At 41.8% G+C, this 16899-nt stretch overlaps 1 protein-coding gene across 2 annotated transcripts in view; it reads right to left on the reverse strand.

Annotated features, from left to right (window-relative positions):
* MS3_00004250 (uncharacterized protein) overlaps nucleotides 1-4712 on the reverse strand; it is a 53420-nt gene extending 48708 nt beyond the window's left edge. For both annotated transcript variants that reach the window (XM_051212149.1, XM_051212152.1), the window contains exons 1-2: nucleotides 4390-4712; nucleotides 4310-4350 (exon numbers count right to left, since the gene is read on the reverse strand). In XM_051212149.1, the coding sequence (XP_051072299.1) occupies nucleotides 4310-4350; nucleotides 4390-4606 (258 nt within the window). In that variant the 5' untranslated portion in view covers nucleotides 4607-4712. The remainder of the gene's footprint in view (nucleotides 1-4309; nucleotides 4351-4389) is intronic.
* Nucleotides 4713-16899: the final 12187 nt, after the last annotated feature.

A 16899-nucleotide genomic window follows, 5' to 3' on the forward strand; every position in this document is an offset into this window, starting at 1 on the left:
TCACAATCACTTATCGTCCCAATATATAAGAAAGGGTCAAAATCATCCTGTGACAACCACAGAGGGATTAGTTTAACTAATATAGTATCTAAGATACTAGCCTCGATAATTATCAGACGCCTAACTAAGACTCGTGAACTGCAAACACGAGAGAACCAAGCTGGCTTTAGACCTGGTCGTGGCTGCATCGACCACATATTCACCATTCGTCAGATTCTAGAACACAGGCATACTTATCGGCGTCCGACAATGGTGGTCTTTCTCGACTTAAAAGCAGCATTTGACTCGGTAGACCGCGAGATTCTGTGGCAGTGTCTGTGATTGAAACGCGTACCTCAGAAGTACATAAACCTTGTAAAGGCTCTTTACTCGAACACTACTAGTCGAGTTAGAGCTTATGGCGAACTGTCATCTACCTTTGCAACCTCAAGTGGTGTCCGTCAAGGATGTCCAATTTCCCCATTTTTGTTTAACTTTATCATAGATCTACTGATGGAAATAACTTTCTCGTCGACTGAGTTCTCGGGTATTGATCTCCATCCAGGAGGTCCACTTATCGACTTAGAATACGCAGATGACATAGTCCTGTTTGGTGAAGACGCTGATAAAATGCAGAGTCTTCTGGTAGCACTGAGCAACAATGCCAGGATGTTTGGAATGCACTTCTCTCCCTCTAAATGCAAGTTGTTGCTTCAGGACTGGTCTGCGTTAACACCTGAACTAAGGATAGGGAGTGAAGTAGTCGAACGCGTTGACAACTTCACATATCTTGGAAGTCTGATCAGCCCTAATGGGTTGGTATCGGACGAAATCTCAGCACGGATTCGAAAAGCTCGTTTGGCTTTTGCCAACTTACGTCACCTGTGGCGAAGGCGATATCGGTCTATCAATAAAAGGACGAGTATACTGCGCGGCAGTCCGTTCTGTTTTAATTTACGGCAGCGAAACATGGCCATTAAGAGTAGAAGACACTCGTAAGCTATTAGTATTTGACCACAGATGCCTTAGAAATATTGCTGGCGTCTGCTGGGATCACCGGGTAAGTAATAGTGAGGTTAGACACAGGGTATTAGGGAATGATGGTAAATCAGTTGATGAGGTTATGAATCTTCATCGACTGAGATGGTTGGGCCACGTGTTACGTATGCCTGAACACCGATTACCACGACGTGCAATGCTATCCGGTATTGGAAATGGTTGGAAGAAAGTTAGGGGCGGCCAAATCAGTGCTTGAAGTCGCTAACTTGTAGTCTGAGCCATGTTGGTAGATGCAGACTACTTGGTTGGGGTCCGCGTGACTATCGTAACCAATGGTTGGAGACTATTGGTGACATGGCTCAGAATCGATCACAATGGCGTCGGTGTATACACTCCCTGTCTTCCCTTAAACTAAGGGATTAAAATCGCTTCATATCTTTCTTTCTACGAACCAATTCTTTCTTCTTGTATTATATCTCTATATGCAATCTTTCTCTTATATATTACCACCTTTGACATAACCACTGCTATGAATCCAGTGTTCATCTTGTTGTGCTGATGCGGTATGGCAACCTGGACCGATGCATATATGTGCCTGGTCCTACGTTGTAGCTGACTGACTGACTGACTGACTGAATTTTGAACTCACGGTTTAGAGGAAAACAAAGAGTGTATACACCTACGTCATTGTGATCGATTCTCAGCCATGTCACCCAGTCTCCAACAGTTGGTTACGATAGTCGCGCAGACCCCATCCAAGTAGTCTGAATCCACCAATATGGCTCACACCACCCGTCTCCAACACTAGTCAGTATTGCGCGTCGTGGTAATCAGTGTTCAGGTATACGTAACACGTGGCCAGTCACCTCAATCAGTGGAGATTTACAACCTCATCAACTGATTTACTCTTCCCTTAAACTAAGAGATTAAAATCGCTTCACATCTTTCTTTCTACGAACTAATTCTTTCTTCCTGTACTATATCCTTATTGCAATCTTTCTTTTATATATTACCACCTCTGAATTAACTACTTTTATGAATCCGGTGTCCATCTTGTTGTGTTAATGAGGTATGGAAACTTGAACCGATGCATATATGTGCCTGATCCTACGTTGTAGCTGACTGAATAATGACCACATTTCGTAGCCGCAAAGTGAAACAAAACGAACTGCTCAGCAGTATACCCGTCCTTCAATCGGTAGACGGGCAAAACCTCATTATAAAGCTTGCTACTTTCGAAAAAGATAGATTAAAAAGAGAACCATATTTACTCTATTCCCAGGTTATTGATAGCATTACAAAGGGAAATACTGAAATTTTGCAAACTTTCAAAAGGATACATTCCCTAAGTAGGCGAAGAAACTTTTGTAAATTAGGAGACATATCTATCTTAAAACTAAAGGATGTGCGTACTCTGAGCCAGTTTGCTATCTTGATTTCTGCTAGACGTAAAAATTACTCCGACGTTACAAGTATTTGACCATATTTTATTTTAACACAAAGATATTGGTACAAGGAGGCACTAAATACATATGCGCCACGCAGATCTCATTTGAGATGTGTGAGGGCTGTGGTACTGCCCAGGTGCCCAAACCGAAGCAGGTGGTCTTCTTAGGGGGCCACACCCGAAGCCTTCGACCTGAAGGTCTGACCCACAAGAAAGTGGGGCATCGTAAGGAGATGCAGTCCCATGGTAGCCAGTGACCAAAGATTGATTCATACACCATTTGTTCCTTCAGGATACTGGAGCCCATGTGCACCATTGGTTTGGAATAAGGGTTTTCCAACTCCCCAAGGTGGACTCTCTATGTCCACCGACCCGGTTAAAGAGCCGGATATTCGCTTTTCGTTCTCTCAATTTCGTAAACAACACCCCCGCCACGAGAAGGTAGTGGGTAGGACTTCCCTGGCAGAGGCTATATACGCGTGGCCATGTGAGAGCATTTCGAGAGGGAGAGCGGACTCCCCCCACTCTCGTCCGCACCAAGGCATTCGGGGCATCTTTGAAGAGTCCCCCACGTATGTTGGGGCCAGCGGGTAAGCTAACTTGACAGATGAGATGGAAGGTACTTGAAGTAGCATATCATTTGAAAATACAGTGGATTTTTTAGCAACTAAGGCTGGAAAATGCGCTGAGTATGCACAAACACTCCAACATCAATGTACGACGTTTGCTATTATATAAGCACATTTGACAAAAGCTAGGGATAAATGAAACAATAATATCAGTCCACGAAGTCACTGACAATCGATCTAAGTCATATTTGTAGCCCCAACTACCTAACTGACGTCCGCGCTGCCATTGAGACTAGTAATTCGAACCAATAGATGACGTGGTCTGAAATTTGGTAGCAATGGGACAGATACATTCACTCTCCTTTCCTTTACATCCTGAGTTATGCAATTATTCTATGCCTTCTATTTCGTGAATCACTTTTATAAAATTATCTCTACACCTAATCATACTTTACTGTCATCAATACTACTGTGGTATTTATCTCAATGAATCCGCTTCACTACGGTAACTTTGGGGGATGAACATATGTACTAAGCCAGACTATTACTTTTCTCGTAAAGTGAAATCTGAATACTTTGGTTGTGAGCTCCATTTGTTATATAACAGAAGTGCTCTGGATTCTTTTAAAAGCTGTAGCAGTCTATATTTAAGTTTGACAGATGATTACATATTTCACACTGTTTACTTATAACGCGAGGTTTGGAGACACTTTAAGACTACATTGTGGCAACGCCATTTCAGGGGAGAACAGACGCTCAGACTTTCGACATTTCTTTAAGAGTAACTGAAGTACTTCCAAGTGGCTGAAAAATCAGATAGTTTATAGCGGGATAGTTGTTAGTCTATTGTGAGATGAAATGAACTACTCCTATGGGTAGCTAGTTACTTAGTTTCTTTCTTAAATAATAAACCCTACAAAGAGGATAGCGTTCAGTAATTATAAACTCAAGTAAATTTTGAATATGTACACAAACAACTAGCAGTTGACAATATTAATATTCAGATTTTGTTGTGAGTACAGGAGCTTATAGACCTAGGTTAGTCACTTTCTATCATGCTTGCGTTTATCCATCTCATGGAATATTCAAGTGAAGGTGCTCACATGAATTCCCTCAGCAATTAATCAAAGGATTCGACCACTCCGCAGGAAAACCTGCATGGAGCGAGGAAACTAGTTGCGTCTCTAAGACGGCCTAAACAAGTGGTTAGCGGGTGAACATGAGCGAGTCTAAAACGGTAAAGCTATGACAGAATACAGTGCCTTTTGCAAAAATCAGATCACAACGTAAAACAAAGACAGAAACAGCAACTCACGGGTTCAATGCTTCTATAAGCGAGTCTTGAATGATGAGAAGCTAAAGGTCAAAGAGAATTAGAAGTCGATAAAAACGCACTTTGAATATTGACAAAGGTTTCAAAGACGGCTGTTGGTGGTTTCTGACCACGAATAAGATCCAAAAAGGAACTTGATATCGAGTAAGAAAACTCCACACTATCACGCAGTTGTAGCGTAGTTCTTGAAGACGAATCATCATTCATTTCTGAGTTACATACGGCAATATCAAGGCTTACACACAAAAACAATATCGTGCTAAAGACGACTCTCATCATTGATACTAACGATTCAGGTCAAGGACTTAAGCATTGCCAGAACAAACGTCCGAAACAATTTGAGCGGAGAACTCATTGTTCAATAAACACACCTTCAAGATTCAAACTTTGCTGGCAGATATTGTGAACTGTTTCTCCCTTGGTATTTCTGTAATGGAGGAAGATTATCTTTTTTTCACTGTCTCTTTTTGTGGCAACCCTGTTGATAAGGATATTGCCTAATAGTGGGTGAGATAACCGAAAAGTAACACCTATAGCGACGGGAATAATCAGTGATTCTTGCAGCAACAAAATAAAGAGGACATTTTTCTACATTAGTAACAATTTGCATGTAATTGTACCTATATTCAACGCCTGCTATGACAGAAATATATTATTATCTATCGTTTCTCTGTATCAATGGTAAAAACGAATATAATTATTCGGTTCAAATGGTTCAAAATGGTTGAGGACGGAATGGAAGAAGCCTTCACTCAACGGGCTTCCGCGTCTAGTAGAAGTGGATCATCAATATCTCCTAGCAGGAACCTAGGTATATCAACCATAATGGAGGGGAAAAAATTGGCAAATCATAGTAAGATATCCTTAGTCCTTAATGTTGTGTTAATACATCTACACACTACCTCTACATTAGAAATAAACGCTATCTTTATCGTCTGTTCTTCTACTTCGTTGGCCACGGCCTGTGACTCAAGATTATAATAGTGTTATAACATCCTTTTAGGCCATCCTAAACTACGTTGGAGTTTTGGCCCGCATTATTATCGAGTAATACTATCAGATTTATCTTCCTCGTCACACCGTTATTGCTATCACGCGCATAGGGACCTTCGGTAATATAATAAGTTAATGTGTGGTTGTTATCTCAGAAGGAGCTTATATGTGACATTCATCCCAGAAAACTGTCATCGTCTTGTCTAATACACCATTTTGTTGTGTTGTTTGTTACCGTTTCCCTTTACTCATAAATAGACACTTCAGTTTGTCGTGATATTTCTTTCCGCATATCATTCGCAACTATGCATTTTTTTTATATCTTGAATAAGCTCTTTTACTGTGATCCAAAACACACAAAATATTATAGAGTTAAGTAAATCCCCAAAATTAATAGTTCTGTGAGTTTTCTACATCAATGCTGGCCTTGAAAATGGCATAGGTATTCAGTGTTTGACAATGCTTTAACCAGTAACACCTAATATGAATCGTACCCACCAAGAGAAATCAAAAGACAGAATCGAGGAGATTGGAAGATATGTTTGATGACTATCGATATATCGAGGATCGTCTGATCTAATCTGGCTGTCGATTGCAGTAGAGTTGAGCATGGCGTTCCCACTCGTGATCTGGTGCGGATGCATGACCGAGCGCCTTCAGCTAGATGAGTCCATTAAAACATGTGGTCAGCACCCAATGTCGAAAACTTACGGAGCTATTTATTTTGGGGATTTATTTACCGCTACAGACCCTAAGACGTGGCCAGCTAGAAGTTTAAACCCAACGAGTTTTGTCGTTGGTAAACACTCTTCTGATAGCTTGCTAGGTTTAGCAGCGTCTGGTCGTCTTTCCTTACTATAAGGGACCATGAAATACAATGTAGTAAAAAAATAATGTACAATCAAAATTTCGGTTCCTCGTGAACCTCATCGTTCTTTTTACCGTCCTTTCCAGCCGTCCTGGAAAAGAAAAAAAGGATATGTAAGTGCATGTCGAAATAAACTCGTACGCGCTTTATGACAAAATGGGCGAAAAAAGGTTAATAACGTAAAAGTGATTTTTATAAAATGTTTTTTGTTTTTTTTAAATCTTTTTAATATACATATTAGCCAAATAATAAATATATATAAATATAAGCATATTAAAAATTTTTTATATTATATATAATGCCATGGAAAATCGAGATGAAACAAAATGTTAACTAGTGTCTTATGTGCAATAGTCACCTAAATGTTCTAGAAATCTTATTCTTCTATCATAACACGTCGTCTTAAGTTTATTTTCAGATACTATTGAAGTATCATCGTGTGTTTTGCCTGTCGGTTGAGCGATTGTACCAAAGGGAAATCGACATGAATAGGATTTCCTTCTAAATACGCTGCTTTTAAGAGATCGATGCTGATGCTATCGTTTGTTCCGTGCTTATCGACTATGTAGCACTTAGATTCACATTAAAGAACTTTGGAAGTTCCTTCGTATGCCGATTCGAATGGTCGTCGACGCGAGTCTCGACGAACGAAAACGTGTGTACTATATCGTAAGTCAGGTTGGACGAAAACATCAGTTGATTGAGGTCGAGTGGAAGCAGGTTTAACTGAACGCATTGCGTTTGTAAGCCTGTTCGTGTAGAAGGTTAGATCTATGTTCATTGAAGAGGATGAAGGATCCACGAATTCTCCTGGAAGTCGAAGTGTCGTTCCATAAACGAGTTGAGCCGCAGTGTATCCAATGTCAGCTTTCACTGCATCGCGAATACCTAGTAAGACGAGTGGAAGAGCGTCGGTCCACTGTGAAACGTTTGCAGCTGATAGTGAAGCTTTAAATTGTCGGTGAAAGTGTTCTACCAACCCGTTTGCTTGTGGGTGGTAGGCCGTCGTTCGGAAGCGAGTGATTCCTAAAAGTGTGGTCAGACGACGGAAAAGTTCAGATTCGAACTGACGTCCGCGGTCTGTAGTGATGGTTAAAGGGCAACCAAAGTTTGCTACCCATCGTTCGACGAAGGCGCCAGCTACTGTTTCAGCAGTGATATCCTTGATAGGTTCTGCTTCTGGCTACCGAGTGAAACGGTCTACGCAGGTTAAGAGGTAAGAGTATCCATTTGAATCTGGTAAAGGTCCTACCAAATCCAGATGAACATGGTCGAAACGAGCATCGGGAGTTTTAAATGAGCCTAAGGGACATTTGTTGTGTCTGATAACCTTAGATTTTTGGCAGCTTACACAGGAGCGTGCCCATTCCCTCACGTCAATATTCATGTCAGGCCAACAAAACCGTTCTGCTATAAGCTTGATGGTTGCACGAACAGCTGGATGAGAAAGATTGTGCAATGTGTTGAAGACGTTGCGTCGATAATGTTTCGGCACGATTGGGCGATCACTACCTGTAGGTGTGTCACAAAGTAAGGTTTCCTTACCTGTTCCCATCTGTTTGATGCGCAGCCTAAGGGTTGTTGACGATAACTCGTGCTGAAGATCACTGTCTTATTTTTGAAGCTGGGCGAGTTTAAGAAGGTCGATTCCTTGGAAACTGTCCAAGGAAGTCATGCGAGACAAGACGTCTGCAACTACATTGTTTGCTCCAGAGATGTGTTGAATGTCTGAAGTAAACTGCGAAATGTAGCCCAGTTGTCGAGACTCACGAGGTGAGTACTTGTCTGAAGAGGAGCTTAACGAGAAAGTAAGAGGTTTATGGTCAGTAAAAAGGGTGAATTCACGACCTTCGATATAATGTTGAAAGTGCCATACAGCACAATACATGGCTAGGAGTTCCCTATCGAATGTGCTGTACCTCGATTCGGTGTCTAAAGGCCGTCTAGAGAAAAACGCAAAAGGTTGCCAGGAGTTGTTAACACATTGTTGTAAGATTCCTCCGATTGCTGAGTCGGATGCGTCTACTGCGATACTAATGGGTGCTCAGGTGTTCTGATATGCAAGCATTGTTGCTTTAGCGATGAGTTCCTTAATTGTGGAGAATGCTTTTCGTGCGGTGTCGTCCAAACTAATGGATTTCGCATTTCCACGAAGTTAGTCGGTAAGAGGTTTCATGAGTAACGCTCATTTCGGTATGAATCGTCTATAGAAACCTACAAGGCCGTTAAACGTTCGTAGTTGCTTAATCGTGGTCGGTTCTTGGTAATCCAGAATTGCCGCCACTTTGGTCCTAAGGGGTCGAATGCCTTGAGCATCTCTAGTGTGTCCTAGGAAGTCTAATGAGTCGGTTCCAATTTGGCATTTCTGAATGTTTACAGTAATGCCATGTTTTTGAAGTCGTTCGAAAACAAGATCCAGTTGCTTGAGATGCGACTCTCTGTCCGGACTTTCTATTAGGCAGTCATCAACATACGCATGTAAAAGTTGGGACCTCGAAAAACGTCGACTATGAACCTTTGGAATGTTTGGGCAGCATTTCTTAGACCGAAGGGCATTCGCAAAAATTCGTAAAGTCCGAGGGGAGTTATGATAACTGTTTTCGGAACGTCGTCAGTGGCCATGGGGATTTGACTATACGCTTTAACCAAGTCGATTTTCGAAAAGACAGTCGTACCTTTCAAGGTAGCTGTGTTAGGATGTGCAGAAAAATATACCAATAATTATCATGTTAAGTCTAATTGTGGCCTTGGACTTTAAATGTACACTCCCTATTGGTCAGTATTTATTTCACTTGTTAAATATTGTACAAATGTTGCTTTCCATTTTATGGTACGATATGGTTTGTTTGGTTAGTATATAAACAGAGTATGTTTGAAATATAACGATTCATAACTCAGAGGCTGAGACTTGTGTTCTGGACTAAACTGGCTGTGCTAGACAGCAAAGCAGGGCCAATCGGGACTCTAAGTCGTCCTTACGTGTTTACGTGTCATTGATCCGGTCGATAATAATACGCTGCGCATCTAATCTGCAATCAACCCGTTACAACAATTGGCGACAGGGTAGAGAAAATTTTGAACCCTGTAATTGGACGAGATTCAGCCTAATTATTTTGGCCAATCAGCATTCAGATTGATCGTCGGTGTTCTTGGAAGTCATTGGTTGTTAATTGCTCACAGTATTTCTCATTACCCTGCTGATTCAGAAAATGACTATCCTTCCCGATCAATTGCAGTTACTACTTGACCGTCAACAGCGGCGTTTCAGAGAGAGCCAGTTGAATGTTTTGGACAATCTACGCACACGACTGCTAAATCTCCCATTTTTCGGAGATGTGACAGAAATTGATTAATTAATTTCTCATTTGCATACTGAACTGGAAAATGACTGCAGAATGTATGAATGTGCCAATAAAAGCCTCTATGAATCCCTGACGAGCAGTAATGCGAACGAAGCAGTCGTTCATGATCCGTCCAGTGGTCCAGAAATGTCCGTTCCAGAGACATGCCCTGTCGTGGGCTCAAATCTCATTGCGTCCGAAACACTATGTACAGACACTGGATTGCCGAGATCGCAGAAAGACGATGTCATACTAAATGCTCATAAATGTATTGCAGTCCCAGTCTACAAAGGAACAGAAGTTTATATCGAACCAACTTATCCACTTTCTAATGACAACGTACCAGATATGGGTTCTGATAATAATGCACATAATTTTGGTGAAATTTCTTGCAAAAATGAGGAAAATATATCGGCTGAGTCAAATGATGGTCAAAGATGTAATTTAATTTTGTTTGATGTTGATTTTCATAACGACCCATTATCCGCTGATGAGATTCTTTATGACTTTGAAAATAATGCTTCAGAAGAACCAAACACTTCACTCCAATCTGCAGTCACACGTTGCAACAAGCTGTCAACGGGTAACGATCGGGAATGGTTTTCTCATCCAATCGCAGATAGTCACCAGTTGGACGCCAACCGTTGCTGTTCTTTTTAGGGACCATAGGCTATTTGACGGTCGTATGATTTCTAAGTCTATCATGTGGTCGAACTCGTTTTTCTCCAACCTCAGCTTCTCAGGAGCTAGTCGCCGTGCTTTAGAGAATACTGGTGGTCCTGTAGTCGTGATGTGATGTGTAACGTTGCTGGTTACACACGGTAGTTTCGATTGCGTTTGATGAATCCCAGGGTACTTATGGAGTAGTAGTTGATAAAGTGGGTCTATCGTATGCTTAAGTGTGACTGGGGATAATCTACAACCAGAAAGGGAAGTTACGCAAACGGATAAATTAGTGCTTCCGTCTACTAGCCTCCATTTGCGAGTATCGATGCTTAGATTATGGTGTTGTAGAGGGTCCATACCAATGATTGGCATAGAAACATCTGCAACAACGAAGACCCAGTGAATGAGTTTGCGTAAACCCACGTTAAGGTAGACGTACCTTTTGCCATAAGTAGAGATAGGCTTTCCGTCTGCCGCCTGTAAGTTTAGAGCCGATTCGTGAAGTCGGTCGTCAGAATTCGCTGGGAGAACGCTAACTTCTGCGTCAGTGTTGACGAGGTAGCGAAATATCGTTGTCACATCTGTGACGTATGACAGACGTCTATGTTCACCGGCTACGGTTGCCGTTAACGCGTGCCAGCTTGGAAGTTTCCTGAGTTGTTTTTCGAGTCAGTCGGTTTCGTATTGGGAAAATCGCAGGGTTTTCTGCAATTTCTGGAAGACTTTCCATACTGGTTATGATACCAGCACCAGTCGGGATTATCCGTCTCTCGTGGTCTAGAGACAGGTCGCTTACGTGAAATGCTTCTACGTGGAGTGCGCGATCTCTTACGGTCGTTACGAAGATTAAGATAACGCGTGAGTGTATGACATAAGTCGGTTATATCATTCTGAGTCGTGTGAGGCTTTTCTCTGACTGGAAAAACCTCTGTCGTAGAAGATTTCGTAATTTCTAAGATACGATCGGCAGATGCAGCTAGCTCGTTTAAGGTGTTGTTGTGGAACGAGACAAGCACAGCTTGCACCTGTTGAGGAAGTTTCGACAAGAAAAGTTGTTTAAATAGGCGGAAAACCTCTCTCATTCGTTGCAACATGTCCGTCGCGGAACCGTGGTGCAGGTCGATGTTATTGAGGAGTTGGCCTAAACTTTGTCTATCGGTTAGGTCTCTGCGTTTAAGAATAGAGCGTTTCATTGTTTCGTAAGGTTCAGAAATATCCTTAGTAAACATACTAGGTGTTACGTACCTGTTGAATTCGCGCGGTAGTGCCTTGACTACTGCGAGGAATTGTGCACGTGTGTCGATCACGCCGTGCTCGGAGAAGTCGGCTTCTGCGTAGCAGAACCAGGCTTCGATATTGTCGGGCCAGAAGGGCATGAGTTGGAACGAGGGTGGGGACATAGTCTTAAGCTTAAGTACTTTGGGTGTCTGTTCAGTCATGATGAAATATGAAGTACGATAATGAACGAGGGAAATATATATATATATCCAAAAACACGAAAAAATATCACAATGTATAAAAAATTGAGATAAGGCAATGATATATAAGATCCCAAAAAGGAACAAACTCACGGTTTACGATTTGGTGCACCAGATCACGTCAGGCTCACCAATGAAGATGCCACAAGTATTCAGTGTTTGACAATGCTTTAACCAGTAACACCTAATATGAATCGTACCCACCAAGAGAAATCAAAAGACAGAATCGAGGAGATTGGAAGATATGTTTGATGACTATCGATATATCGAGGATCGTCTGATCTAATCTGGCTGTCGATTGCAGTAGAGTTGAGCATGGCGTTCCCACTCGTGATCTGGTGCGGATGCATGACCGAGCGCCTTCAGCTAGATGAGTCCATTAAAACATGTGGTCAGCACCCAATGTCGAAAACTTACGGAGCTATTTATTTTGGGGAATTATTTACCGCTACAGCCTCATTAGTTTTACTGCATACACTAGCCGAAAATCCTCGGTCAAGCATCCGCACCAGGTCACGAGTAGGTACACCATGCCACGTATCACTTGCAACTGACAGCCAGCTTAGACATATCGACAGCCTTCTAAATACATCTTCGAACCCCTTCATTTATGACTTCGAATTCGACCGTGTTGGTGTACGTGTGGATGTGCTGTCAAACTCTGAATACCAACGTCATTTTCAGTGTTAAATCCTTTCGTAAAGAAGTTAGATTAAGCCACCATCGCTTCGCTCCTTTCAGGGGATCCAATCGCCAACATAATCTAACATCTAAAGTATTAACATCAATTTCAATGAGATCTCTTTGGTGTCCTATCTAAAGAAGTCTTGCTAGGTTCAGAAATTTATTGGTTGAATATAATTATATCTCGTCACTTTCCAGGATTTTAGCTTGATTGCTTCTAAGCTAGCTGGATATGGTTTGTTTTAAAGCCTGGATACTTTATGAGTTGGTCTTCTTTGGACTCGTATTAAACAAATGGCATCGCCCGTGAGGTAAAAGGTTTGATGAAGGAGCTGCTCCCAGCTATTGATTTACGATGGCATTTTTAGAGCCAGTAATGTGCCACCGAAACCAGGCCAAACCATCTCTGTGTTATACAGACTACAGAATTTCAAAAGTGACAAACTGGGAGTAGCCATTTGCTTGCCCTGGACCTGATCATGAGACAGTTTGTCAATATCATGTATAATAATAATAATTTATTCTCAAATAACAGTTTGTTACATGAGGCATGCCAGTTTACAGGCAAGATCAAATTGATACAAATGATACAATGTCCACTGTAGTAAATTACATAACTGGGTTGATAATTTATAAGATGGTTTTAATCAGTACTCCAGAAAAAAACACGCGCTGTATTCAAAAGGACAGTGGTATTCTTTCTCGTTGAGTTAATTAACTGTTTTGATCGTAAATTACGCATCAAAACTACTGTTTACACTTTAATTGCATCTACCCCAGTTAAAGTGATATTGTATTGAGTGTTTCGATTTTGCTTTTGTGTATTTATTGCATCGAAGCATACTTGGTCGACTTTTACTTGATTTATTTAGTTAAGGTTTGAAAATCCTTTTACATATCCTGTTTTTGTCACCGTTCTAGTTGATTTTCAAGATGGTTAGGTCTACTCATAAATGTGGACAACCATACTGCTTATTTCCCGTGGATGAAGGGATGCAATGTGATGAGTGTAATAAGTGGTTCCATAAGATGTGCACCCGATTAAGTCCCACTACATATAAAATATGCTCGAAGCCCAACTCTCATTGGCTTTGTGGTTTTTGTTGCTCGAGCAAAACATTGCTTATCCAGGAAGCAATTGGTCTCCTGGTGTTGGCTAATAAGGTTGGTGAGGGCTGTACTGATAACATTGATAATGATGGCGAAGATTGCGCTAGTATCGTAAGTGCTATCAAGGCGCAAGCCAGACATCTACCTGTGCAACCCGCAGTTAAACGTTCTCCCCCGAAACGATCAGTGAGTGACACGTCATTAGACGTTGGTGGCCATATTGCTACAGCAGCAACCGGTGACCCAGATAAAACAATTACTGTCCCGAGTTGTTCTAATGTAGACGTTTCGACTGATGGAAAATGGATGACGCGAAAACGCAGAAGAGTAGGAAAGATAGCTAAAACTAATGACTGTTTACTTGGTAAGTCCTTGGTGGACTCTCAGACCATTCCGCCAAAGTCCCATAGTAAAGCTTCGTCTGACATTGTTGTGAGTCATTCGCTTGACTCCCAGGACTCTGTTAAAATAAAAACTAATCGTAAGATACCAGTAGTTAAAATACAGGATCTAACGTCACGGTCGAAAGCTGTGAACACAGTTTCAAAAGAAGCTAAACCCCTCCCTAGTTTAATTATTTGGAATCTAGAGGAGTCGAAAGATAACGACCCTGCTAGAAGACATGCACATGACCTGCAGTTAGTGGAGTCTGTGGTAAGGAATGTACTACCAGAAGAGGTTTCAGGGGTACATATTACAAAAGTAATACGACTTGGTAAATGGGTTGGAGGCGAGACCCAACCAAGAAGAATCCTGAAGCTGGTTCTCGGGAGTTTTGAAGAAAGAGACATATTATTGAAAAGCGCACTAAAAACTCGTGCCTCAAATATCCGTATTCGACCAGATTGGCCGCTTGAGGATCGAATCAAGTGGAAGAATGCTCTTACGGAGTTGAGGACTCGCAAATTAAATGGCGAAAATAACCTTACCATTAAGGGTTTTCGAGTAGTCAGGTCTTGGAAGCCAATGCTTCCGAGGCCTGTATGGGTAGAACGATTGATTTGCAAAACAACTTAAGTGTGTGCTACATGAACGCTCGTAGTCTTAGAAATAAAACGTCCGAGCTAAGTCTGATGGTGGAAGAATTATGTCCCGATATAATCGTTGTTACAGAAACTTGGTTCACCGTTGATATAGACTGTTCTCCTTTCATTGCTGGTTATATCTGTATCAGAAGTGATAGAGTTTCAAGTCGCAAAGGGGGAGGTATAATATTATACGTTAGGGATCACTTTCGTATACAATCAACCATATCGGAGGCTCATACCAGTGGCACATGTGAGGTTGCATGTTGTAAGATTAAATCTAGAAATGGGTTAGTGACTATAGGGGGAATATACCGTAGTCCGTCTTGTCTTGCTGACGACTTTATCCTAAGACACATCTGTTCTTGGAGTATGACAGAATGTTGTCTCATCGTTGGAGACTTCAACGCACCGCATATCAACTGGATAGAGCTTACAGCTCCAGGTAGTGGTTTCGATGGCGACCTTTTATCTACCGTTATTCAGTGTGCACTTGTACAATGTATCACAAAACCGACACATATTGATTTGCAACATGATCCGTCATTGCTGGACCTCGCCCTCACCCACCACTCTGAGGATGTCTTTGATATCCAGCACCTTCCTCCACTAGTGAACAGTGATCACGTTGTAATTCACTTTAAGTTTAGGACACATGGTATACAATTTGTATCTGCTCCACCCCGTCCCAATATCTGGCGAGCCAATATTCCGGCGATCAGAAACTGCTATCTCGACTGATTGGTCGGTCGACGCGGATGGATTGATCGAAGATGAATGGAATAAGTTTAAGGCTGCATTCGAGTCCATAACGTCGCCGTTTATCCCATGGTCAGCACGTAAGCTATCACATTGCCCTCCATGGATTAATAAGGAAACCCAGAAGCTGTTAAAGCGTAGGAAACATTTCTGGGACTTATTCTTGTTGACAGGTCATGAACCATTTAAGCGTGAGTACCAAAAATACCGTAATATCTGTAAGAAAACCATAGCCAAATCCCGTACCACTTACGAACGACAGTTAGTATATGATAGCCGTACTTGTCCGAAACGATTGTTTTCGTATGTTAAACGGCAAATGAAACGTAGTGATGGTATTCCCCCGCTACTGTCACACGAAAATTCAGAATTACTAGCTGAATCAGACCGAGCAAAAGCTGAGACTTTTTCAGACTACTTTAGCGAAGTCTTCTCTACGTTTATTGTAACAAATACTTGTCCCACTCACACCGAGATACCAACCATTGAATCTGTACAGGTGACTGAGGAAACTGTCCTTCCGTTGATAACTAACCTCAAACCTGGTAAGATACCGGGCCCTGACGGGTTACATCCACAGTTGCTGTCATCTCTTGCGGACATTATTTCAAAACCGCTCGCGAAACTCTTCAACATGTCCCTTTCACTCGCTCAACTCCCTAGAGATTGGAAGGACGCTATAGTCAGCCCTATATTTAAGGACGGTCAGAGACAAATAGTATCTAACTACCGGCCTGTTAGTCTAACTAGTATAGTCGTTAAGTTACTTGAAAAGATAATTCGGGTTAGGTTGCTAAGCCACAGATTTACACAATCTGTTAGCTCCTGAGCAACACGGATTTCGTAACAAGCGTTCATGCTTGACTAACTTGCTTATTGCGAGGGAGGATTGGACAGCAGCCCTAGATAACGGTCTGTCTGACGACGTGATATTCATAGATTTTAGCAAAGCATTTGACAAGGTTTCATACGTAGGTCTTATGCAGAAGCTCACGAGCTTCGGAATAATAGGTACTGTACATGCGTGGATAAGAAATTTCTTATGTGACCGCAGACAGAGAGTGAGGGTCAATGGAACGCTGTCCGATTGGAAGCCGGTCAGAAGTGGTGTACCCCAAGGCACCATCTTAGGCCCACTGATCTTCCTTCTCTACGTTAATGAGTTACCGCTGTTACTTAGGTCGTCGACGTTATTGTTTGCGGATGATGTAAAAATCTGGAGAACAATAAAAAGTGCGGCTGATCACCTGGATCTTCAAGCTGACTTAGACGATTTAGTTAGATGGGCTCGAGAGTGGGGCTTAGAAATCAATGCTAGGAAGAGTGTACTAATGCACGTCGGTCACGGTATTAGTTACCGTTACACTATTGAGGGTAAACCTCTTCCATGCGTTCAAGAGCATAAAGACTTAGGAGTAATATTAGGTCATGATTTAAAAACAACTACGCATTGCAAAGCAGCCGCTGTCAAAGGTTTTCGTGCGTTATGGTCACTTCGACGAGCGTTCAAATCTTTTGACGAGGGAACGTTTCGAATTTTATATCCAATATATGTTAGACCACATTTAGAGTACTGTATCCAAGCAGCTAGCCCATGTCTGGTAAAGGATACTGACTCACTTGAGTGTGTCCAGTGTGTAGGAGCAAA

The sequence above is a fragment of the Schistosoma haematobium genome, chromosome ZW, assembly GCF_000699445.3.
Source record: "Schistosoma haematobium chromosome ZW, whole genome shotgun sequence".
Lineage (NCBI taxonomy): Eukaryota > Metazoa > Platyhelminthes > Trematoda > Strigeidida > Schistosomatidae > Schistosoma > Schistosoma haematobium.